The sequence below is a fragment of the Ovis canadensis genome, chromosome 20 (genome assembly GCF_042477335.2).
Source record: "Ovis canadensis isolate MfBH-ARS-UI-01 breed Bighorn chromosome 20, ARS-UI_OviCan_v2, whole genome shotgun sequence".
NCBI classification, from domain to species: Eukaryota; Metazoa; Chordata; class Mammalia; order Artiodactyla; family Bovidae; genus Ovis; species Ovis canadensis.
This window is the reverse complement of record NC_091264.1, coordinates 45,250,951-45,274,481: the sequence shown is the minus strand read 5'-3', so window position 1 is coordinate 45,274,481 and position 23,531 is coordinate 45,250,951. Positions and strand designations below refer to the sequence as shown.

Below are 23,531 nucleotides of genomic sequence, written 5' to 3'. Positions count from 1 at the left end.
GAACCTGCATCTCCCTGCGGCTCCTGCATTACAGGTAGATTCTTCGCCGCTGAACCACCGGAGAAGCCCAATACGGCTTTTACCTACTTCTAAAGTTAGGTAAACTAAGTGCCAGTTCTCTTTGGAAACCGTGAATGGCTCTGAAAAGAGCCTTTGGAAGTGTTTGGGGTCTGATCAAGAAGTCAGTGGCTCACTTGGAGCTGGTATACTTGGTGACGGCCTTGGTGCCCTCAGACACGGCGTGCTTGGCCAGTTCTCCGGGAAGCAGCAGGCGCACAGCCGTCTGGATCTCCCTGGATGTGATGGTCGAGCGCTTGTTGTAATGCGCCAGGCGCGACGCCTCGCCCGCGATGCGCTCGAAAATATCGTTCACGAACGAATTCATGATGCCCATGGCCTTGGACGAGATGCCGGTGTCCGGGTGGACCTGCTTCAGCACCTTGTACACGTACACGGAGTAGCTCTCCTTGCGGCTGCGCTTGCGCTTCTTGCCGTCCTTCTTCTGCGCCTTGGTCACCGCCTTCTTGGAGCCCTTCTTCGGGGCCGGAGCGGACTTGGCTGGCTCAGGCATGACTGACGATAATTACAAGACCGCAGAAAAAAAGTGAAGGATCTCTCAGCGCGTCTATTTTATCATGCAATATGCAAATTAGATTTAGTACCGTTCTGTGTCTGATTGGTGAATACTCGTAGTGACATCACATTCAATTTTGTCCAATGAAAACGCTCATTTTAAGGACCTACACTTTACTCTGCAACTTTAACTGCAACTTTACCCAATGGAATAGCTTCTTTTTCGCGCCCAACTGCAGCTATAAAACGTGCAGTTTTCTTTTCCTTTAGTCTCTTCGGGTGTAGTCTTGAAGAGTTGTAGTATGTCTGGACGTGGTAAACAGGGCGGCAAAGCTCGCGCCAAGGCCAAAACCCGCTCCTCGCGGGCCGGGCTCCAGTTCCCGGTAGGCCGAGTGCACCGGCTGCTCCGCAAAGGAAACTACGCCGAGCGGGTCGGGGCCGGGGCCCCGGTGTACCTGGCGGCGGTGCTGGAATACCTGACAGCCGAGATCCTGGAGCTGGCAGGCAACGCAGCCCGGGACAACAAGAAGACACGCATCATCCCACGTCACCTGCAGCTGGCCATCCGCAACGACGAGGAGCTCAACAAGCTGCTGGGTAAAGTCACCATCGCTCAGGGTGGTGTCCTGCCCAACATCCAGGCGGTGCTGCTGCCCAAGAAGACCGAGAGCCATCATAAGGCCAAGGGCAAGTAAGGGGTCAAGAGCGACGCCTTCCAAACCAAAGGCTCTTTTCAGAGCCACCTACTTTTTCTGCTGAGGAGCTGGGACAGTAGTATTAATTAACCTTAGCCTGCCAAGTTGCTTCGGTCGTGTCTGACTCTGCGACCCCATAAACGGGCAACCCACCAGGCGGCCCTTTCCTTGGGATTTATCCTGGCAAGAACACTAGATGTTACCATGAAAGTGAAAAGCGCGACCCCATGCACTGCATGCAGGCCAAGACGCTAGTTTTCGGGGCTGTCAGTACTAGTTTGCTCGCTTACAAGAGTTAAGTTCTATGATTTTATTGGTAGGGGGAAAATGGGAATTATTAACGGGAAGGAATATTGGCTTGGAGAGCGATTAGAAAATAGATCAAAGTGCACAGCTGTTTCCAGAGATCTCTGGGTGGCTCTGAAAAGAGCCTTTGGGGTTTGCTTCTCAAGCGCCAACTTTCTACTTCTTCTTAGGAGCCGCCTTCTTCGCCTTTGCAGCTTTGGGTTTTGCTGCCTTAGGCTTGGAGGTTTTGGGTTTCGCCGCCTTTGGCTTCACTGCCTTGGGCTTCGCGGGGCTCTTAGCAGCCTTCTTTGGCTTTGCCGCTGTTTTGGCCTTCTTGGGGCTCTTGGCCACTTTTTTGACACCAGAGGCCGCGGGCTTTTTCGCCTTCTTAGGCGTCTTCTTAACGGCTTTTTTCGCTCCCGCAGCCTTCTTGGGTTTCTTAGGGGTGGCCCCTGCGGGTTTCTTCGCTTTCGCAGCCCCCGCCTTCTTGGTTTTGGGCTTGGCTTCCCCAGCAGCCGCCTTCTTGTTGAGCTTGAAAGAGCCGGAAGCCCCGGTGCCCTTGGTCTGCACCAGTGTGCCCTTGCTCACCAGGCTCTTGAGACCCAGCTTGATGCGGCTATTGTTCTTCTCCACATCGTAGCCCCCGGCTGCCAGCGCTTTCTTGAGCGCAGCCAAAGAAAGGCCATTGCGCTCTTTGGAGGCGGCGACAGCCTTAGTGATCAGCTCGGAAACTGGGGGCCCGGTAGCCTTGCGCTTCGCCGCTCCACCGCTCGCGGTCTTCTTGGTTGTTTTCTTCTTGGCAGGAGACTTCTCCACCGGCGCCGGGGCGGCCGTCTCAGCAGGAGCGGTTTCCGACATTGCGATGGGAGAACCTGCTAGAAGCAGAGAGACTCAAATTCCAAAGAGCAAGTTTTGCAATGCTGTCTTGCGCCGGCCCGGGTTTATATAAGTCGGTGCTGCCCTGTGATTGGTGGAACGTCCGATCCACCGCCCTCAGGCAGCCGCCTGTCGTGGTTGGACTCCCAAACTGTGTTTGTTAGTCCCCAAAATTTGATTAAATGTTAAAAACAGTGGTACAGAATTTGACTCTTTGAAGCTTCAAAGGAGGAAAACAGCCTCCAAGGTCACATACTTGTTTGTGTTTTTATGACTCACGCGCAGTTAATGAAAGATATTTTTAAAAATCCCTTCAGCTTTTCCTATAGATTCACCGGACGTAAGGCATCGAGCTACGTAGTTGCATATTGCAATAAAGTTTTAGTTAAGTATCAAGTGAATGTTTTTTAAAAGGCATTGTCGCCAAGTTCGGCCTTCGATTTTTGCAAGAGGAAAGACACTAGGTTCCTTGGTTTTGCTTAAACTTTGCTTCGAACGGCAGCAAGTAACACAGGTGCAGGATGGCCAGTTGCCTACAGCCACAAATTAAGCATATAGATTTTACTTTAAAAATCGGTTTTGTCTTCCAAGGAGTTTCCAGATGCCATTGTTTTTAGAGAATGGGATTTCGCGGCTCGGACTAGTTCTGTAGTCAAAGTGACTTCTTCCATGAGGAATAGAAATTGCTTTGGCTTCAGAATCCAATGACCTGTCTTCAAATTCAAACAAATTTAGTCTGTTTTTGATTGAGAAGCTTTCTCCCTTTAATTTGCAAGCAAATCCATTAAAATGAGAAAGAAAATTTCTTAACCCAGAAATGTATTTTAGAAAAAAAAACCCTCTGAAATCGGCTAAAAATTATTCAAGGGCTTCCAGCAACAGCGGAAAGGCTGTTTAGATGGCATGGGTCTCTCTCCCTCTCTTAGAAGCTGTTTTCCTCCTTTGGAGCTTCAGCACTTTCCACTGCTCTCCCTCAAACTCCATTTCCACCAACATTTAACAAATTGAATGGTCAGGAACACCTTCTTTTGTAGGACCTCAGTGTGGATATTTCTGTATATTTAATGAAGATAGACCTGTATCTTTCAGTGAAATAATTGGCTTCTGACTATAAGTGTGGGTTGGATAGTAAGGGAGTGAGTGGAGGTTATATAAGTTCAAGAGAATTCAGGAAAACATTAACATCCAAGGGCCCTGAGGCAGTAACTTTGAGGTGAAATGGAGGGTGATGTTTGTTATTTTGGGGGAGGAGGAAGCTTGGAGAGGATTTTGTCCCTGGATGCAATGATGATTAGGGTCTCTCATACAGTCAACAGTCAGTTCTTGTGAAAACCTGTAGGCTGACACTTCATGTCTTCAGGGGTTCCTGGAGTTGAAACTATAGCCTCTTATGGCCAAATCTTATTTGGCTTATTTTTGTATGGTCAAGGTAAGTTTCTGTATTTTTAAGAATATCTTTAAGATGTGACAGAGACTATATGTTACCTGCAAAACCTAAAATATTTACTTTATGGCTTTCACGGTTTGAATTCCTCCTCAGATAGTTCATGTTTTTCTTACAGGTCTGCCTTTTTTCAGAATTATGCAAACCCAGATCTAAAGAAAAGGAGATCTTAAGAAAATGATTCAATCAAGCATTTCCCACTGTTTCAATCACAAAACTTTCAGAAAACTTGGGAAGGCTGGGAGGGGAGGGGGCGGTGGCGGTGTCTGCTTTACAAAAGAAGGGCATAATATAGCTAACATTCATTGAGCATTTAGTGCCAGGAACGTCTTAGTATGGTCTACAAACTAATTCATTTGCCACATTTTACAACTGTTGTAGGTGAGTCGCAGAGAGCTGAGTAATTGGGCAACTGGCTGCTGTGAACCTCGACCAATATTTCTTCCTGCAACAGGGAGACAGGAGACACATTATCTTAAGTTGTATGGCACTTGGCAAAAGGTGGGGGAAAGGCGCTTCATTTGTCATTACAGAACTATCCACAGAAAGCACTAATTAAGAAGTAATGGACCACTTTCAGTCACTTCCTTTAGCCAAGGATTAAATATTATCTCTTTAAAAAAATGCTTCCCCGAGAAACAGTTCAATAGACTGATTCGGAGCCCAGGATACAGCCACTTCTGCATAGTATTGACGTGGCACAGTAATATTTGGGTCCACGATACGTTCCATTTAAAACTCATGGCGTTTTTCATTTGCTGGTAATTATGTATACTCGACAATGAACAGCTCCCTTTTGGTGACAATTGAGGGGCTCTTAAAAGAGCCTTTGGTGGTATGTGTTACTTGGAGGAGCCACTAAATTTATGCTCTCTCCCCACGGATGCGGCGGGCAAGCTGGATGTCCTTGGGCATGATGGTGACGCGCTTGGCGTGGATGGCACACAGGTTGGTGTCCTCGAAGAGCCCCACCAGATAGGCCTCGCACGCCTCCTGCAGCGCCATCACGGCCGAGCTCTGGAAGCGCAGGTCAGTCTTGAAGTCTTGCGCGATCTCGCGCACCAGCCGCTGGAACGGCAGCTTGCGGATCAGCAGCTCCGTGGACTTCTGGTAACGGCGGATCTCGCGCAGAGCTACCGTGCCGGGCCGGTAGCGGTGCGGCTTCTTCACGCCGCCGGTGGCCGGCGCGCTCTTGCGAGCCGCCTTGGTGGCGAGCTGTTTGCGCGGCGCCTTGCCGCCGGTGGACTTGCGAGCCGTCTGCTTAGTGCGAGCCATTGGTAAGTAGTGCCAACTACCTAACAGTGATGTGAGCACTCGGTCTTCCCAAAATATATAGCGAACCTCGCATCTCGATTGGACAATAAACTGCTGCTCCCTCGCCTACCCCGCCCTTCCACGCCCATTCTTTCTGGGTTTAGGAAGCATTGTCCCGCCTCTTCTTCGGACTCTAGGATTACGTGGTGAGATAGGAAATATCTTGTTGGCTTTTTAAAGAAGCCTGCAGGATGTATCCAAATTCTTAAATTCGTCATCTAGAGTAGGGGTCCCCAACCTCCGGGATCTAACTGTCTGGTGATCTGAGGTGGAACTGATGAAATAAAAGTAAGAATAAAGTGTGCTAGTCTCTCAGTGTCCGAATCTGTGATCCCATGGACTGTAGGCTACCAGCCTCCTCTGTCCATGGGATTTTCCAGGCAAGAATACTCAAGTGGTTTGCCGTTTCCTACTCCAGAGAAATAAAGTGCACAATAAATAGTCGTCGCTCTTCAGTTGCTCAGCCGTGTCCCTACTCTTTGCGACCCCATGGACTACAGCATGCCAGGGTTCACAGTTCTTCACTATCCCTTGGAGTTTGCTCAAACTCATGTCCGAGTCAGTGATACTATCTCATCTTCTGTCTCCCCCTTCACCTCCTGCCCTCAATCTTTCTCAGCATCAGGATATTTTCCGATGAGTGGGCTCTTCGCATGACGCGGCCAAACTATTGGAGCTTCTAACATGGCTTAAATCATCCCGAAACCATCCACCACCCAGGCGCGTCGAAAACTGTCTTCCACAAAACCGGTCGCTGCCGCCAAAAAGGTTGGGGACAGCTAATCTAGAGAATCTTGCATTATTTTAGATATAAGCTGTCATGATTTGACAAGCTTCAATAACATGAAACGAGTGTTTAAGTGGAGGCAATGAAGTTAAAGTCAATCCAGTCACCACGTTCTGTTCCAGAACTCTGTAATAGCTAACTAAAACGAAGCCTGGTTACCTTTTCCCCTTAATACTTCATATTTGTTATTGCTAGCCGTACTGCTCGGGTGAGCTATTTACCCTTAAAGTGTGAGCAGTGAACACAAAGACCATTTTGCCTGGCTTACAAGAAACGACATCAAACGAAAATCTGCCACTGCTGGTGATGGAAATACTGACGAAGGACTGGAGGTTGTGACCATACGCAAATTATACGAGACCTTAATCTTTCCCACACAACCTAACGACTTTAGCGCCTACAGCTCTTTACCAGACTTAGTGGGTGGCCCTAAGAAGGGCCTTTAAGGTATGACAGTTAAACGCAGCTTTAACCGCCGAAGCCGTAAAGGGTACGTCCCTGACGTTTCAGCGCATAGACCACATCCATGGCGGTGACAGTTTTGCGCTTGGCATGCTCGGTGTATGTGACCGCGTCCCGAATCACATTTTCCAGGAACACCTTTAGCACCCCACGAGTCTCCTCATAGATGAGACCAGAGATCCGCTTCACGCCACCACGACGAGCCAGACGACGAATAGCGGGCTTGGTAATGCCCTGGATGTTGTCGCGAAGAACCTTGCGGTGGCGCTTAGCACCCCCCTTTCCGAGGCCCTTACCGCCCTTGCCGCGTCCAGACATATCTGCAACCACACTCGCTACGGCGCTATAGTTCCCCAAGGCCGTGTTTTATATAGTGATGTTTCGGACCTGATTGGGAACCGCTCAGACCAGCCGTGACGCCTCTGGGAGTTTCCAGACCTGAAGCCCGGCCCACGTTTTCCGCAAAATGGAGAGGCGTTTAAAATAGAGTCAGAAAATGGTCCTAATAAAATCCCTCTCTTCAGCTTCTACAATACATTGTGTTGCCCGTGCCCACAACTGGAAAACCATTCCTTTGTTTGAGTTAGGACTTGCTGTCCTTTTCTCTTTATGCTCTCTCTTGGGCATTGATCGTACTAGCGAGTTGTGGCTTCCGGAATGAATGGCCCATCTCGAGAGCCGTGATTGTAGTCTTTTGGGGGTTTTTGTGAAACCTCGTGGCTGAGAGCCTGACTATAGATAACTTCAGGATGGGCTTCCTCATCGTTCTCAGCAGTGGTCTCCCCTTTTCCTTTTCTTTTACTCATCCTATCATCTTCCTTTCTCTTCCCTCACTAGCTGCCACATTTTTGCTGGTAGAACTGTTTTTTTTTTTCAAATGTTTTTCGTTTCACTTAAAAACACTTCAGGAAATTGAGGAAGCTCAGTTTTTACCCGCCGTTTCCTCTGGCGAGTCCATGAGTAAATGAAAATCCTCTCAGGGACTCCTTTCCTGTCCTCCCCCTACCTTCTACCCACCCCCACCCCACCCCCACCCCCGCCATCACCACCTTCCTCTATCTCTCTTTTCTTGAATTGAGAAATCAAGTGCACCCCAAAATTCTGTGCCTTTAATAGTGTCTTTAATAAAGCGCTGAATGTAAAGACCAGGAACGATTTTATTCCAGGAATTTAAAAAATAAAAAACTTTCAAATGTTTCCTTGACTCCTGGCTATTTGAAATGACCTTTCGAGCCCTGGCTTGTCTGTAGCAGATTTCATTTCTCCGAGAAAATGCCTTCTCTAACGCATAACACATTTACTTTTTCTCTTTTTCCGAGCTTCAGAAATGTTTACCTTTTCTCTTTTAAATATGTGTGGTTGATTATTTACTACTTGAACAAATACCTAATATTATTCTCCAAATTTACTTTATAATCTCTGTAAATACTATATGTGCAAAAGATTGCATGCCCATCTTCTATTAGTTAATCCATTTCTTATTGAGTTACTTGTCTGGCTTTCTTCTTCTTCCTGCTCCTGTTTACTAATGGAATCTGAGCGCTTAACCTTGAAGATGTTATTGGGTGGGTAATCTCAACAATCCTCTTGCCTTGCAACTACAGAAAAACCAGGCAGCTTTCTGCCTTGTTACCTAGCAGTTGTTGAAGAGGGTGTTTGCTATGACCAGTGCATTATCTTGGCAAAATTTTGTTAGCCTCTGACCTGCTTTGTTTCATACTCCAAGGCCAAATTTGCCTGTTACTCCAGGTATCTCTTGACTTCCTACTTTCACATTCCAGTCCGCTATAATGAAAAGGACATCTTTGGGGGGTGTTAGTTCTAAAAGGTCTTGTAGGTCTTCACAGAACCGTTCAACTTCAGCTTCTTCAGCATTACTGGTAGGGGCACAGACTTGGATTACTGTGATATTGAATGGTTTGCCTTGGAAATGAACACATATCATTTTGTTGTTTTTCAGATTGCATCCAAGTACTGCATTTTGGACTCTTGTTTACTGTGATGGCTACTCCATTTCTTCTAAGGGATTCTTGCTCACAGTAGTAGACATAATGGTCATCTGAGTTAAATTCACTCATTCCAGTCCATTTTAGTTCACTGATTCCTAAAATGTCTACATTCACTCTTGCCATCTCCTTTTTGACCAGTTCCAATTTGCCTTGATTTGGAATTTAACATTCCAGGTTCCTATGCAATATTGCTCTTTACAACACTGGACTTTACTTCCATCACCAGTCACATCCACAACCGGGTGTTGTTTTTGCATTGGCTCTGTCTCTTTATTCTTTCTGGAGTTATTTCTCCACTGATCTCCAGTAGCATATTGGCCACCTACCTGACCTGGGGAGTTCATCTTTCAGTGTCCTATCTTTTTGCCTTTTCATACTGTTCATGGGGTTCTCAAGGCAAGAATACTGAAGTAGCTTGCCATTACCTTCTCCAGTGGACCACGTTTTGTCAGAACTCTCCACCATGTCTTGTCTATCTTGGGTGGCCCTACATGACATGGCTTATAGTTTCATTGAGTTAGACAAGGCTGTGGTCCATGTGATCAGATTGGTTAGTTTTCTGTGACCGTGGTTTTTTCATTCTGTCTTGTCCCTCTGATAGATAAGGATAAGAGGCTTATGGAAGCTTCCTGATGGGAGCAACTGACTGAGGCGGGAACGGGATTTTGTTCTGATGGGCGGGGCCATGCTCAGTAAATCTTTTATCCAATTTTCTGTTGATGGCAGGGCTGTGTTCCCTCCCTGTTATGAAGATAATGGTGACCTCCTTCAAAAGGTCCCATGCATGCATTGCTGCCCCCGACCCTGCAGCAGGCCACCGCCAACCCATGCCTCCTCCAGACTCCTAGACACTCACAGGTAAGTTTGGGTCAATCTCTTTTGGGGTCACTGCTCCTTTCTCCTGAGTCCTGGTGCACACAGAATTTTGTTTGTGCCCTCCAAGAGTCTGTTTCCCCAGTCCTGTGTAACTTCTGGCTCTATGGTGGGGTTAATTGTGACCTCCTTCTAGAGGACTTCTGCCATATGAGTATATAACAACAATGTATGTTGCTCGAGGACATGTTTCTCCTTCTTAACAAGAACCTTCTGATTAACCTTGTTGATTTAAGATGTATGTTGTGGGAGTGGGTCTGGTAAAAGTATATAAGGCCTTGATAAGACTAGCAAGTGGGGCACTCTCTATCCCCCTTCTGATGTCTATGTCAGAATCTTTCTTTGTTTTTTTTCACTGTAATAAAACTTCTGCTACACAAAAGCTCTGAGTGATCAAGCCTGGTCCCTGGTCCTGAAGCTAATTCTTTGGAGATCACAAATCCAAGACTGTTCACCATAGGCTATCATTATTGTTCTTGCATTGTTCTTCATTCAAAGTTAGTTTATTTACTAATAATTAGTGCCTTTCTTAATTCTCATTTCTCCTGTCCTCCAAACACATATATTTACGCATAAACACACAAAGACACATGCAGACACACACTAATCCAACACTAGTCCTTTAGAATGTTTTCTACTCCATTAGCTTAACTTCTCAAATCTTTTCTTCCATTCCATAGAGTCCTACTTCTCAACACAAATTGGCCTTACCAAGTCAGAATCTTAATTATGAGACAGGCAAGCACAAAATGTTCCTTCTTCCTTGGTCCTACCCCAGAGCAATCACCATCCTTGCTTTCATTCTCAAGGGTTCCTCAAGCATCTACGCCTCCATGTATTATTTCAGTTAAAGAAATTTGAGGGTATAGAATCTACTGACCCCTTCATCTTATTACACTTTCTATTATTTATTTTTTGCCCTGCATCTTTTGGGATCTTATTTGCCTGAGCAGGGATCAAACCTGAGCCACAGCAGTGAAAGCACTGAATCCTAACTGCAGGCTACCAGTGAAGTCCCCACTCTGCCCTGCTTGTGTCTGCTCATGACTTGGAGCCAGAATTGCAAAACCCTTTAAGAAACCCCTTACCTTCTCCCGAGGCTCTCTCAAGACCTAAATATATTCTCTAATATACACAGCTGTTCATGCCTAACACTCTCTCCTTGTTTTGCCTTACCTTGTTTCCAAAATTCTGTAATACAATGTGACCAATAATGGTCTTCATAGTCCATTCTATCTCCTAATTTAGTCACTTTTCATGCCTAAATATATCAGATAATAACTGCCAGAAACTCTGATTCCCTTTTATTCAGTTCACCTTACTAGCATCTCCAGGGTTGGATGGATATTGAGAAAATAAAAATCAAGATAAAGATTGGAGTCCATGGAGCAGGAATCTCCTGCTGTCTTGCCCCCTTGGGTTTACAATAGGGTCAGAGGCTACGAACACTGTTCCTAAGCTTCTAATCTTTAAAAGCAGACTGGTTTTTTTGGCTGTTTCTATTTCCCCAAAATTCATATGTTGAAATCTAATCTCTAATGTGAGGGTATTTGGAAGGTAGGGTTTTGGGGAGGGGCTTAGGTTTTAAGTACAGGACCCTCATCAGTGGTATTCATGCCTCTATAAAAGAGACCCCATTGACTCTTCCACACATAGAGAAAATAGCCATCTATGAGTTAGGAATAGGGCTCTTACCAGACACTAAATCTGACAGCGCTTTGATCTTGGACTTCCCAGCCTCCAGAGCTGTGAGAAATACATTTCTATTATTTATAAGCCACCTAGTCTGTAGTATTCTGATAGAGCAGCCTGAGCAGGCCAAAACTTTTCTGAAAGTCATGTTTTTAAAAAATACTCAGAGTTGGTGCCTTTGAATTTAATGGTTATTCTAATTTCTTTCTTTCTTTTTAAGAATTTTTGGACATTTCCTAAAACCACCTTTTCTACAACCAACCTTAGGCTTCTAATAGAGCATGTCCTCACTGAGCCATAGTACACTTCTTAACTTCAGATCTCAATCAGCATCCAAATCCCAGATATCCTTACTGAGAAACTGCAAAATGTTAAAACAGCCTAACTTCTGCCTTTCCACTTGAAGGAAAACAGGCTTTTCTACCTAGTTCATTTTTTTCCTTTTTCTTAAACAATTACTTTATTTTCCTACAGACATGGGAGGCTTATACAGATCTCATTTCTTTTGAGGCTTTGTTCAAAGAATCCCAAACTGAGATCTATTAGCTTTGTCTTCCCAGCACTTGGCTACCTTCAGAAAAGACAAAGTTTTCTAGAGCTGCTGCTGCTGCTGCTGCTAAGTCGCTTCAGTTGTGTCCGACTCTGTGAGACCCCACAGACGGCAGCCCACCAGGCTCCCCCGTCCCTGGGATTCTCCAGGCAAGAACACTGGAGTGGGTTGCCATTTCCTTCTCCAGTGCATGAAAGTGAAAAGTGAAAGAGAAGTCGCTCAGTCATGTCAGACTCTTCGAGACCCCATGGACTGCAGCCTACCAGGCTCCTCCGTCCATGGGATTTTCCAGGCAAGAGTACTGGAGTGGGGTGCCATTAGTGAAGGATTAATATGTATATTCTCTAAATCTGGGGAACTATCACCAAACTCACAAATGAAAACACATGTGAAAATACTTTGGAAACTATAAAGTTTTATATAATTCTTTTTTAAAAATTATTTATTTATTTATTTTTTTAAATTTTAAAATCTTTAATTCTTACATGCATCCCCAAACATGAACCCCCCTCCCACCTCCCTCCCCATAACATCTCTCTGGGTCATCCCCATGCACCAGCCCCAAGCATGCTGTATCGTGCATCAGACATAGACTGGCGATTCAATTCTTACATGATAGTATACATGTTAGAATGCCATTCTCCCAAATCATCCCACCCTCTCCCTCTCCCTTTGAGTCCAAAAGTCCGTTATACACATCTGTGTCTTTTTTGCTGTCTTGCATACAGGGTCAAAATTGCCATCTTTCTAAATTCCATATATAGGTGTTAGTATACTGTATTGGTGTTTTTCTTTCCGGCTTACTTCACTCTGTATAATCGGCTCCAGTTTCATCCATCTCATCAGAACTGATTCAAATGAATTCTTTTTAATGGCTGAGTAATACTCCATTGTGTATATGTACCACAGCTTTCTTATCCATTCATCTGCTGATGGACATCTAGGTTGTTTCCATGTCCTGGCTATTATAAACAGTGCTGCGATGAACATTGGGGTACATGTGTCTCTTTCAATTCTGGTTTCCTCGGTGTGTATGCCCAGAAGTGGGATTGCTGGGTCATAAGGTAGTTCTATTTGCAATTTTTTAAGGAATCTCCACACTGTTCGCCATAGTGGCTGTACTAGTTTGCATTCCCACCAACAGTGTAGGAGGGTTCCCTTTTCTCCACAGCCTCTCCAGCATTTATTGCTTGCAGATTTTTGGATCGCAGCCATTCTGACTGGTGTGAAGTGGTACCTCATTGTGGTTTGGATTTGCATTTCTCTAATAATGAGTGATGTTGAGCATCTTTTCATGTGTTTGTTAGCCATCCGTATGTCTTCTTTGGAGAAATGTCTATTTAGTTCTTTGGCCCATTTTTTGATTGGGTCGTTTATTTTTCTGGAATTGAGCTGCATAAGTTGCTTGTATATTTTTGAGATTAGTTGTTTGTCAGTTGCTTCATTTGCTATTATTTTCTCCCATTCAGAAGGCTGTCTTTTCACCTTGCTTATATTTTCCTTTGTTGTGCAGAAGCCTTTAATTTTAATTAGATCCCATTTGTTTATTTTTGCTTTTATTTCCAGAATTCTGGGAGGTGGATCATAGAGGATCCTGCTGTGATTTATGTCGGAGAGTGTTTTGCCTATGTTCTCCTCTAGGTGTTTTATAGTTTCTGGTCTTACATTTAGATCTTTAATCCATTTTGAGTTTATTTTTGTGTGTGGTGTTAGAAAGTGATCTAGTTTCATTCTTTTACAAGTGGTTGACCAGTTTTCCCAGCACCACTTGTTAAAGAGATTGTCTTTACTCCATTGTATATTCTTGCCTCCTTTGCCAAAGATAAGGTGTCCATATGTGTGTGGATTTATCTCTGGGCTTTCTATTTTGTTCCATTGATCTATATGTCTGTCTTTGTGCCAGTACCATACTGTTTTGATGACTGCGGCTTTGTAGTAGAGCCTGAAGTCAGGCAAGTTGATTCCTCCAGTTCCATTCTTCTTTCTCAAGATTGCTTTGGCTATTCGAGTTTTTTTGTATTCCCATACAAATCTTGAAATTATTTGTTCTAGTTCTGTGAAAAATATGGCTGGTAGCTTGATAGCGATTGCATTGAATTTGTAAATTGCTTTGGGTAGTATACTCATTTTCACTATATTGATTCTTCTGATCCATGAACATGGTATATTTCTCCATCTGTTAGTGTCCTCTTTGATTTCTTTCATCAGTGTTTTATAGTTGTCTATATATAGGTCTTTAGTTTCTTTAGGTAGATATATTCCTAAGTATTTTATTCTTTTTGTTGCAATGGTGAATGGAATTGTTTCCTTAATTTCTTTTTCTACTTTCTCATTATTAGTGTATAGGAATGCAAGGGATTTCTGTGTGTTGATTTTATATCCTGCAACTTTACTATATTCATTGATGAGCTCTAGTAATTTTCTGGTGAAGTCTTTAGGGTTTTCCATGTAGAGGATCATGTCATCTGCAAACAGTGAGAGTTTTACTTCTTCTTTTCCAATTTGGATTCCTTTTATTTCTTTTTCTGCCCTGATTGTTGTGGCCAAAACTTCCAGAACTATGTTGAATAGTAGCGGTGAAAGTGGACACCCTTGTCTTGTTCCTGACTTTAGGGGAAATGCTTTCAATTTTTCACCATTGAGGATAATGTTTGCTGTGGGTTTGTCACATATAGCTTTTATTATGTTGAGGTATGTTCCTTCTATTCCTGCTTTCTGGAGAGTTTTTATCATAAATGGATGTTGAATTAATTCTTGTCATCAGTATTATACCTACTCCCCATAGAATTCAAGATGTGTCTTGGATGAAACACGCAATGCAGGAGGTGGGAAGCACTCACTAATTACCTGAAGCTATCTTGTGTCTACAGTGTTGCAAATTAGCACTACATTCATTCAAATAGAATTTGATGAGCACCTGCTTGTGTCAGGCTTTTTCTATTCTGGAGAACCATCAGTGAATAGCGTGAATTTTTTTTTTTTTTTTTGGACTTATGATATGTATATGGTGATAGAAAAGTGGCAAATTTTTACATTTAAAACAGTTTCACACAGAGTAGGAGAAATATTGTATGACATCCCTTATATGCAGAATCTAAAAAAGAAATGATAAAAGAGAACTTATTTATGAAACAGAAACAGACTCACAGACTTAGAGAACAACCCAGGGGGAAAGGATAGAAAGGGAGTTTGGAATCGACATGTACACACTGCTATATTTAAGATATTAATAGATAACCAACTAGGAATTACCTACTTGATAGTACAGGAAATTCTGCTCAATATTTTGTGGGAGCTTGGATGAGAGGGGAATTTGAGGGAGAATGGATATGTGTATGTGAATGGTTGAGTCCCTTTGCTAGCTACCTGAAACTATCACATTTGGGTATATATAATCAGCTATACTTCAATATAAATAAAAAGTTACAAAAATAAAACAGGTTCACACAGACTTAGGAGAATACTCTCCAGGTCCTAGAATTTCATAGGTGTGAGTGTGATGTCAGGTATGGGATAAGCCCACAAGTGGGGTGGAGGGCATTACTGCCTCAAACAGGCTCACTGTGGCTTCTGCCTCTAGACAGTCACCAGATGTTGATGGCATGCATGACGCCTGTCATGAGTATTCATTGGAAGGACTGATGTTGAAGCTGAAGCTGCAAAACTTTGGCCACCTGATGCTCTAGCCAACTCATTAGAAAAGGCCCCGATGCTGGGAAAGATTGAAGGCAGGAGGGGAAGGGGACTACAGAGGACGAAATGGTTGCATGGCATCACCAACTCAATGGACGTAAGTTTGAGCAAGCTCGGGGAGATGAAGGACAGGGAAGCCTAGTGTGCTGTAGTTCATGGGGTCGTAGAGTCGGACAAGACAGCGATTGAACACTGACGCCTGTGGATTGCTCCTTGTGCTTGTCTGTGTTCATGAAAGCTGGCAAATAAAAGCCAGAGCACTAATTTGTTAATTTCCCAATATCAAATCTTAGAATGGGGGTGAAGAATAAATAGCTCAGAACTTGATCCTGCAGGGTTACCACGTGCTACCTCTAAACAGTGAGAAATGCAGTTCTCAGAAGGGCATAGTTTGTTGAACATGCTGTAGCCAGCTTCAACGAGATTCATTATTTTTTGGAGTTGTATAAAATAATCTGGTTTTCAGTTACATTAGAGGTCTGCCCACTATTGCTAGATCCCGGGCCACATTGCTTGACTTGACTTTCACACTGGAAAACTCAGACAGGGCCCAGGTGGTCTTATGAGTGGAGACACTCTTGCCCCTATTAGTTCAGTAAGCTTTTAAAAATAGCTTACAAAATTGTCACGGCGTGTTCTGCCTTGGCAAGTACGCTTCATACCTGTATTGTGTGACAAAGATTATGTAGTTTTGAGATAAAGGTTTCCTCGGCTTTAGGAGAAAAACTGTGTAACAGCTGTTCTCAGTGAAGACGGAAGTGGCTCTTAAAAGAGCCTTTGGGAGGAAGCTAATGCCCCCAAGCCAGTTAAGGATAGTTTATGCCCTTTCCCCGCGGATGCGGCGAGCAAGCTGGATGTCCTTGGGCATGATGGTGACGCGCTTGGCGTGGATGGCACACAGGTTGGTGTCCTCGAAGAGCCCCACCAGATAGGCCTCGCACGCCTCCTGCAGCGCCATCACGGCCGAGCTCTGGAAGCGCAGGTCAGTCTTGAAGTCTTGCGCGATCTCGCGCACCAGCCGCTGGAACGGCAGCTTGCGGATCAGCAGCTCCGTGGACTTCTGGTAACGGCGGATCTCGCGCAGAGCTACCGTGCCGGGCCGGTAGCGGTGCGGCTTCTTCACGCCGCCGGTGGCCGGCGCGCTCTTGCGGGCCGCCTTGGTGGCGAGCTGTTTGCGCGGCGCCTTGCCACCGGTGGACTTGCGAGCCGTCTGCTTTGTACGAGCCATAGCTTGAACAGTTGTGTCGCGGAAGAGGCAACTGAACAACCGGTGCCAGGACGAGACTTTATACAGATGATCCGATCCTGATTGGCCAGACTTGGCTGGAGTAATCTGATTGGTTAAAAACCGATCTTCATTTGGATCTTATCCTGAAAAGGTTTTGTTTTCTGTCCTCTTAAATTTGTGTTTTATATTTTCGCAGGGAAGAATTATGGCTGCACTGTATCTTGTTTTTTTTGGTTTTCGACTTAAATATTGATTTCACCAGTAAGAAAGGAGTTTGGTCCAGAATTTTTGTAAGTCAGGGACTAAGTTGTTCTAAAAGAAATTCATTTTCATTGGGGTCTTTTCCCCTTTTCAGATAATATGGGGGGAAATTACAGCAAAGTAATGTATTTGCTAATCTAAAAAGTTCCACTTCATAACTGAATCAAGATCTGCATTTAATGTTTGTATCAAGACCTAAAATAAAGTTTCAAAATAGACCGGCACACTGGTCCTATGAAGACAGAACTTGATTTGCTCAGCGTGGTGTAGGGAAAGGGAGGTGGGGGGTGGGGTGGGGGGTTGCTGTGTGCTTGAATACTAGTAAGTGGTTGTCTAACTTAATTGATTTTGATGCAAATAGTTGGACTTCAATATGTAAACTGCGTACTGACCAGAAGGCCTGGAGTGATGCTAGGTTTACATTGAAGTGATTAGATGTTTTTGTAAATAGGTAGCCCTGAAAAAAACATTTGAGAAGTTTTAACTATTGGACCATTGGGTACTAATAATAAAAACCCAGAATCGCTGAAACAAAATAACCGTCAGAAATGTTTCTTGGCTGGCAATTATGGTTTTACAGTGGAGTAAACTGAGAATTGGTCTTTCTTTACCAGATGTTAATGCATGTTCAGTCAATAGGGGCCTACATATTCCATATACAGTACTGTAATCTTAGCCAGGCACGACAGGTTTCAGGAGAGTGCTCAGTTCTTCCACAGAAGTTATGGGTGGCTCTGAAAAGAGCCTTTGTTCTTAGAGGTTGAAGCATGAATTTAGACCTTATTTGCCTTTCGCTTTGTGATGGCTCTCAGTTTTCTTGGGCAGCAGCACCGCCTGGATGTTGGGCAGGACACCGCCCTGAGCGATGGTGACTTTGCCCAGCAGCTTGTTGAGCTCCTCGTCGTTGCGGATGGCCAGCTGCAGGTGACGCGGGATGATGCGGGTCTTCTTGTTGTCCCGGGCCGCGTTGCCCGCCAGCTCCAGGATCTCGGCTGTCAGGTATTCCAGCACCGCCGCCAAGTACACCGGGGCCCCGGCCCCGACCCGCTCGGCATAGTTACCCTTGCGGAGCAGCCGGTGCACTCGGCCCACGGGGAACTGGAGCCCGGCCCGCGAGGAGCGGGTCTTGGCCTTGGCGCGAGCTTTGCCGCCTTGTTTGCCACGTCCAGACATAGTGCAGTACTCAGAAGATACACCAGAAATAACTAAAGCAAAGGACCTCACAATTTATAGCCACAGTGCGCGCGAAAAAGCAGCCGTTCCATTGGCCAAAGTTCCCTTAACTATTTTAAACGAGACAAATGCAATTTCTTACAATACGTTCTCTTATTGGACAATGTTGGTATTGACGTCATCACTAGTATTCACCAATCAGATAGAGAGGTTTACTAAGACTTATTTGCATATGGAGTTGTGACTACAAAAGGGACTCTATGCTCCCTTTGTTTCTCGGAAATTTTGTGATTTCTGTCAGCATGCCTGAGCCAGCCAAGTCCGCTCCAGCCCCGAAGAAGGGCTCCAAGAAGGCGGTGACCAAGGCGCAGAAGAAGGACGGCAAGAAGCGTAAGCGCAGCCGCAAGGAGAGCTACTCCGTGTACGTGTACAAGGTGCTGAAGCAGGTCCACCCGGACACGGGCATCTCGTCCAAGGCCATGGGCATCATGAATTCGTTCGTGAACGATATTTTCGAGCGCATCGCGGGCGAGGCGTCGCGCCTGGCGCATTACAACAAGCGCTCGACCATCACATCCAGGGAGATCCAGACGGCCGTGCGCCTGCTGCTTCCCGGGGAGCTGGCCAAGCACGCCGTGTCTGAGGGCACTAAGGCGGTCACCAAGTACACCAGTTCCAAGTGAGCCGGCTCGCAGCCCTGCAAAACCCAAAGGCTCTTTTCAGAGCCACCTACACTTTCAGAGAAACAGCTGGTGCACTTGGTTGTAGCCTAGTTTCACTCAGATAACGCTGCTGGTTTGACGGCGGAAAACGAGGTAAAAAATTTTTTAAAGCTCTCCGCAAGCAGTCTTGGATAAGAATTTAGGCAGTGTATTTTTGCCTGAAAAATTCCATGGACAGAGGAGCCTGGCAGGTTCTGGGGCCTCAGTCGATCATGGCTCTGCAATAGAGCGCAAAATTGCCATGCAGATTTAGTATGGGTTATTTGCTGCCCACTGAAATGGATTTTCAGTTTTGCCCTCAGCTACAATGGCACCCCACTCCAGTACTCTTGCCTGGAAAATCCCATGGACGGAGGAGCCTGGTGGGCTGCAGTCCATGGGGTCGCTAAGGGTCGGACACGACTGAGCGGTTCACTTTCACTTTTCACTGTCATGCATTGGAGAAGGAAATGGCAACCCAGTCCAGTGTTCTTGCCTGGAGAATCCCAGGGACGGGGGAGTCTGGTGGGCTGCCGTCTATGGGGTAGCATAGAGTCGGACACGACTGAAGTGACTTAGCAGTAGCAGTCCAGTACAGCAACCGAATTTTTTTTTCAAAGCGAGTAACGCCCCTTCCTCTGATTGGGCAGCAGGACTATTTGAAAAGCCCGCCGTGGGTTGCAATTGGCCTGATACTCTGCCAACAGTTTTGCGCGTTTTGTAGAGATTTTCTCGAAAGTAAATTACTAGCTCTGTCTTGGAATGCACAAGGCTCGGGAGCCTAGAGCCATAAAGCTGAAAATTAACGGTTCTGTGTTCTGCAGTCGGATCCTGAGCGAAATTGCCTCTTTGTTTCTATTTCCCATCCTCTACATAATAGGTACTGCAACATTACCCCTGTCTACGAAGATCTTAGGGTGAGTTGGAATGATTCATGGAAATATTAAAGGTCCGGGACGGTACTTAAAGAGAAAATGTTGAACAAGAAACCCAGCAGCTTGGGAAAGCCGGGTTCTTCCAATGTTTAATCAGGATGCAACGGAAGGGAAACATCCAGGAATCATATGGCTGGGGGAGCAGTTTTCTGGTAGTGTCCTGAGTACACAATTAAAAATCCCGCGAAAGAGGTCAGCGAACTCAGTATTAAAGAGAAGAGCATGTTTATTTAACGCATGGGCTAGTTAGGATTATTAGGGAATGGAATTTCTCAAGGCATGATCGAAAGTCCGTCAATTCCCCATTCTTCTGCATCTTTCATTAGTGCCTAAATTCTTTTCAGTTGGAATCATTAACATCTGCCGCTACCCTGGCATCCCCTTTTACCAACAAATGATTGCTTTTGTAATTCTTTTTTTTTTTCCTCCGCATTAACAGCAAAATAAACCCCTACACCCATAACCCCACTCAAGAGTGCAGCATTTAGTGTCTTTCCCTTTGTTACTTCCCTTAAAATTGGGGATATGGACCTATATCAGATGAACAGTTTTGTCCCTGTCACAGGCAACAAGCCTCCTGAAAGTTATGCCAACATGTCAATGAGTCCTGCAAAATATACAGGGTTTGTCATTCACTCCTCTTTTTCCAGTATCTGCGCCCCTGTCATTAGGTCTTGGAAGCTGGCAAGAGCAGTCCCCTAATTTCATCCTGAACCCATCGACTTCCTATTCATCACCTCTATTATTTGCTCTTTCTGAGATTTTTTTTTCCTTCTACTATTAAGAGATCTGAGGGATAATTACCGTCAGTGGGTGATGTAAGTATTGCCCTCTTCTGCCATCTTGTGGCAAGGAAACAGAAGGACAGATCAAAGGCCTTGGGTTTTCCAGATCCAATTGAAATGCTTCAACTTTTTACTGACAGTAAATTGGAATAAGTAAAGTGATCATTTCTGTCTCTGTTTAATCACCGGATTTAAGTTAGCTTCCCCAGAAATCACTTGTGGGCATGAGAGAGAAGGAGAGAGGTATTGTTCTGTGGTCTGGTCAGAGCTGTCCAAATAAAAAGTCAAAAATCAAACATTCTGCACCCTAAAATAAATAAAACAAGACGGTCATGGACACACTAACTCTGGTCCACAAACGATAAATATTTGAATATTTTCTGTAAAACTAAACACCTGACAAAATCCTGATTTTTGCTGGGAAGGAGCATGAATTTTCCACTTTGAGAAGATGCTCAATCTATGGTTACAATATCCAAGAACAGTCTTAAAATTTATTCTTAAATAGAACCCAGAAGAAAATAGTGAATTGTTTCATCTTTCTTGACAAACGTTTTCTTTTGGATTAATCACATATGCCTCTGGTGATCTGTGAGATTACAAAACTTGCTACTGAGGATAGTACTTTAAGAACTACCTCAGATGGAAATTGTATTTGCCATGGGCATCAGTGTAAGCAGATTGAAAATGAAGTGAGATTTCACCTGGCACCTGAACTGAATAGTGATTCTATACAGTTATAGGACTTTGATGTGGAAAAAAATACAGTTGATAAAAGGGCTTTAATGACAGGATTTCTAAAGACTCCGTTACCAGGTTGACAAAGAAGTTGCCTTTATATTTTATTGTTAGTTAACTTATTTGGCTGTACCGGGTCTTAGCTGAAGCCCTCAGGATCTTCGATCATTGTTGCAGCGTGTGGGGTCTAGCCCCCTGATCAGGAATGGAAGCCTGGCGCTCTGTGTTGGGAGCGTGTTGTCTTAGCCATTGGACCACCAAGGAATTCACTTTAGAACCAAGTGAAAATCAAATATGACCCTTTGGCCTTCCATTCCAGACATTTATGTAGATAGATATTAGGTATTCTCATGTTTGTTTATAATAGTTGCATAGAAATAGGCTTAATTAATGGTATTATAAAGAAAAGACTTTCATGTAGATACTTTGTCAAACCATTTGAATAAGCATTGTGTGATTAAAAAAAAAAAACTTCATAATATGACTTGTTCTCAGGCTCTTGGTAAATAAAAATTATTCATCCAAAGAAAAAAAGGGAGGTTAGGGGAACGGGAGATACGCATATCAAATTCATGATGCTAAGTCACTTCAGTCGTGTCCGACTCTGTGCTACCCCATAGACGGCAGCCCACCAGGCTCCCCCGTCCCTGGGATTCTCCAGGCAAGAGTACTGGAGTGGGTTGCCATTTCCTTCTCTAGTGCATCACAGTAAAAAGTGAAAGTGAAGTCGCTCAGTCGTGTCTGACCCTCAGCGACCCCATGGACTGAAGCCTTCCAGGCTCCTCCTTCCAGGGGTTTTCCAGGCAAGAGTACTGGAGTTGGTTGCCATTGCCTTCTCCCAAATTCACGATAGAGTTACCCTAAGAAAAGGGATGTTAGGGTTGGGGGTGCAGCTGAAGGGTGCTTCAATTTTATGTGTTGTTGTTTTCCATAAATATAAAAGAAATTTGTAGTGAATATATATCATAATGTTAAACAGTAGATGGATTTTTTTGTGGTCATTTTTGTACCCTTGTAATTTTTTAAAAGGTGAAAAGTAACAATGAATAGTGTTGTTTGGTGTATTTGAAATTGTAGCTTTTCTACAAACAAGCAGTGCCTAAGATGTGACAGGCCATGGTCTAGATACTACAGCAATAGTACAGCAATAGATACTACACAGGGGGACAAAATACTGAATGAATAAAGTAAAATATACCTTTATACTACATAGTGATGTGTTAAGGAGGAAAACAGAGCAGCAGGGAGAGATTTTTGAGAATTGTTATTTTAAATAAATTTCAACTCCCTTTAACCAAATTTCTGAAACTGAAATTAGCTATATATGGTTTTAATTCTAAATTTAAGTTCTTGTTTACAATACGATGGGTTAACACTAATTTTCTGCTCTCTGAGATAACACATCTGACATTAAAATCTTTCTGATTTGTGAATTTTTTTGTCTCAAAATTTTCTTGGAATAAAGTTTATTCCTGTATTACCCACGTTTTCATTAGGTATAGAAAGACGGGCGTCAGGGTTGCTAAGACTACAGTCCTTCATTTCCTCGAACTACCGCGCGCCAGCCCCCTCGCGCGCCCCCCCTCGCGCGCCCCCCCTCCGCGCGCGCCCCCCCTCCGCGCGCGCCCCCTCAGGACAAATACAAAACAGCTCCTCTCAGGAAAAATACAAAAGAGCTAGCAGAGGATGGTTTCGATCCATCGACCTCTGGGTTATGGGCCCAGCACGCTTCCGCTGCGCCACTCTGCTTACCGCGGTATTAAGCGTTCAAAATAATTCCTTTATTACACTTTAAGTAAAAGGCTATTTTTAGAAACTGGAGAAACTTTCCTTTCAAAGCCCGTTAATTAATTTTACTCATGCTACAAACAAAAGAATGAATCCGAAACAGATTGATTTATATATTCTGAAGGCAGAAAATTGGATGCTTGTTAGGAGAACAACCAGTCGCCAACCAGTCTGCCCCTTTCACCTAGCAGAAGTGATTGCGGGTCTTAACGGTTACAAAATATATGAGTAGGTCAAAATTCGAAAATAGAACATTTCCGAGCTCAAAACCAGAGCATTTTCAAAATTAGAGTAAGAGAAAAACGGAAACACTGTTGCATTGGCCGGGAATCGAACCCGGGCCTCCCGCGTGGCAGGCGAGAATTCTACCACTGAACCACCAATGCTCACGCTATAAACCATTGCTCCCTTTCTAAATGGCTTTTACTTTTTTTTTTTAAATTCGCTACATCGAAACTCTATATTAGGTTTCGTTTTTTGGTTTTATTGAATAGAACCTTGTAATGTTCCCTTTTCCCTTCTTTTTAGGAAACCCTCCTTTCCACTGCAAGTTAAGAGCGTCCCTCTGTGACACCGGAGGCTGGTCTGGGTGTGAGTGACCCAGTCCTGGGGGTGTCCCAACGGATGGTGGCCCCCGTCCCGGTGGGAGAAACTGTGTGTGTGTATGAA

At 44.4% G+C, this 23,531-nt stretch overlaps 8 protein-coding genes and 2 non-coding genes across 10 annotated transcripts; 2 read left to right on the top strand and 8 right to left on the bottom strand.

Annotated features, from left to right (window-relative positions):
* Positions 1-131: 131 nt before the first annotated feature.
* LOC138425647 (histone H2B type 1-C/E/F/G/I) lies at positions 132-582 on the bottom strand. Its single transcript, XM_069563776.1, has one exon. It carries the CDS (start codon positions 569-571, stop codon positions 191-193), a length of 381 nt encoding a protein of 126 aa, XP_069419877.1. The 5' UTR covers positions 572-582; the 3' UTR covers positions 132-190.
* A 280-nt stretch (positions 583-862) lies between these two features.
* LOC138425637 (histone H2A type 1) lies at positions 863-1,268 on the top strand. Its single transcript, XM_069563764.1, has one exon. It carries the CDS (start codon positions 876-878, stop codon positions 1,266-1,268), a length of 393 nt encoding a protein of 130 aa, XP_069419865.1. The 5' UTR covers positions 863-875.
* Positions 1,269-1,545: 277 nt separating this feature from the next.
* H1-5 (H1.5 linker histone, cluster member) lies at positions 1,546-2,621 on the bottom strand. The gene has a single exon (XM_069563750.1). The coding sequence runs from the start codon at positions 2,409-2,411 to the stop codon at positions 1,731-1,733; it is 681 nt and encodes a 226-aa protein (XP_069419851.1). The 5' UTR covers positions 2,412-2,621; the 3' UTR covers positions 1,546-1,730.
* A 2,064-nt stretch (positions 2,622-4,685) lies between these two features.
* On the bottom strand, positions 4,686-5,164 carry LOC138425633 (histone H3.1). The gene has a single exon (XM_069563759.1). It carries the CDS (start codon positions 5,146-5,148, stop codon positions 4,738-4,740), a length of 411 nt encoding a protein of 136 aa, XP_069419860.1. The 5' UTR covers positions 5,149-5,164; the 3' UTR covers positions 4,686-4,737.
* Positions 5,165-6,394: 1,230 nt separating this feature from the next.
* Positions 6,395-6,775, bottom strand: LOC138425653 (histone H4). The gene has a single exon (XM_069563782.1). The coding sequence runs from the start codon at positions 6,752-6,754 to the stop codon at positions 6,443-6,445; it is 312 nt and encodes a 103-aa protein (XP_069419883.1). The 5' UTR covers positions 6,755-6,775; the 3' UTR covers positions 6,395-6,442.
* Positions 6,776-16,008: 9,233 nt separating this feature from the next.
* Positions 16,009-16,491, bottom strand: LOC138425632 (histone H3.1). Its single transcript, XM_069563758.1, has one exon. It carries the CDS (start codon positions 16,479-16,481, stop codon positions 16,071-16,073), a length of 411 nt encoding a protein of 136 aa, XP_069419859.1. The 5' UTR covers positions 16,482-16,491; the 3' UTR covers positions 16,009-16,070.
* Positions 16,492-17,464: 973 nt separating this feature from the next.
* On the bottom strand, positions 17,465-17,933 carry LOC138425640 (histone H2A type 1). The gene has a single exon (XM_069563767.1). The coding sequence runs from the start codon at positions 17,913-17,915 to the stop codon at positions 17,523-17,525; it is 393 nt and encodes a 130-aa protein (XP_069419868.1). The 5' UTR covers positions 17,916-17,933; the 3' UTR covers positions 17,465-17,522.
* A 266-nt stretch (positions 17,934-18,199) lies between these two features.
* On the top strand, positions 18,200-18,647 carry LOC138425644 (histone H2B type 1-C/E/F/G/I). The gene has a single exon (XM_069563773.1). The coding sequence runs from the start codon at positions 18,218-18,220 to the stop codon at positions 18,596-18,598; it is 381 nt and encodes a 126-aa protein (XP_069419874.1). The 5' UTR covers positions 18,200-18,217; the 3' UTR covers positions 18,599-18,647.
* Positions 18,648-22,751: 4,104 nt separating this feature from the next.
* TRNAM-CAU (transfer RNA methionine (anticodon CAU)) lies at positions 22,752-22,823 on the bottom strand. The gene has a single exon. It is a non-coding gene; the product is annotated as a tRNA-Met (tRNA).
* A 354-nt stretch (positions 22,824-23,177) lies between these two features.
* Positions 23,178-23,248, bottom strand: TRNAG-GCC (transfer RNA glycine (anticodon GCC)). The gene has a single exon. It is a non-coding gene; the product is annotated as a tRNA-Gly (tRNA).
* Positions 23,249-23,531: the final 283 nt, after the last annotated feature.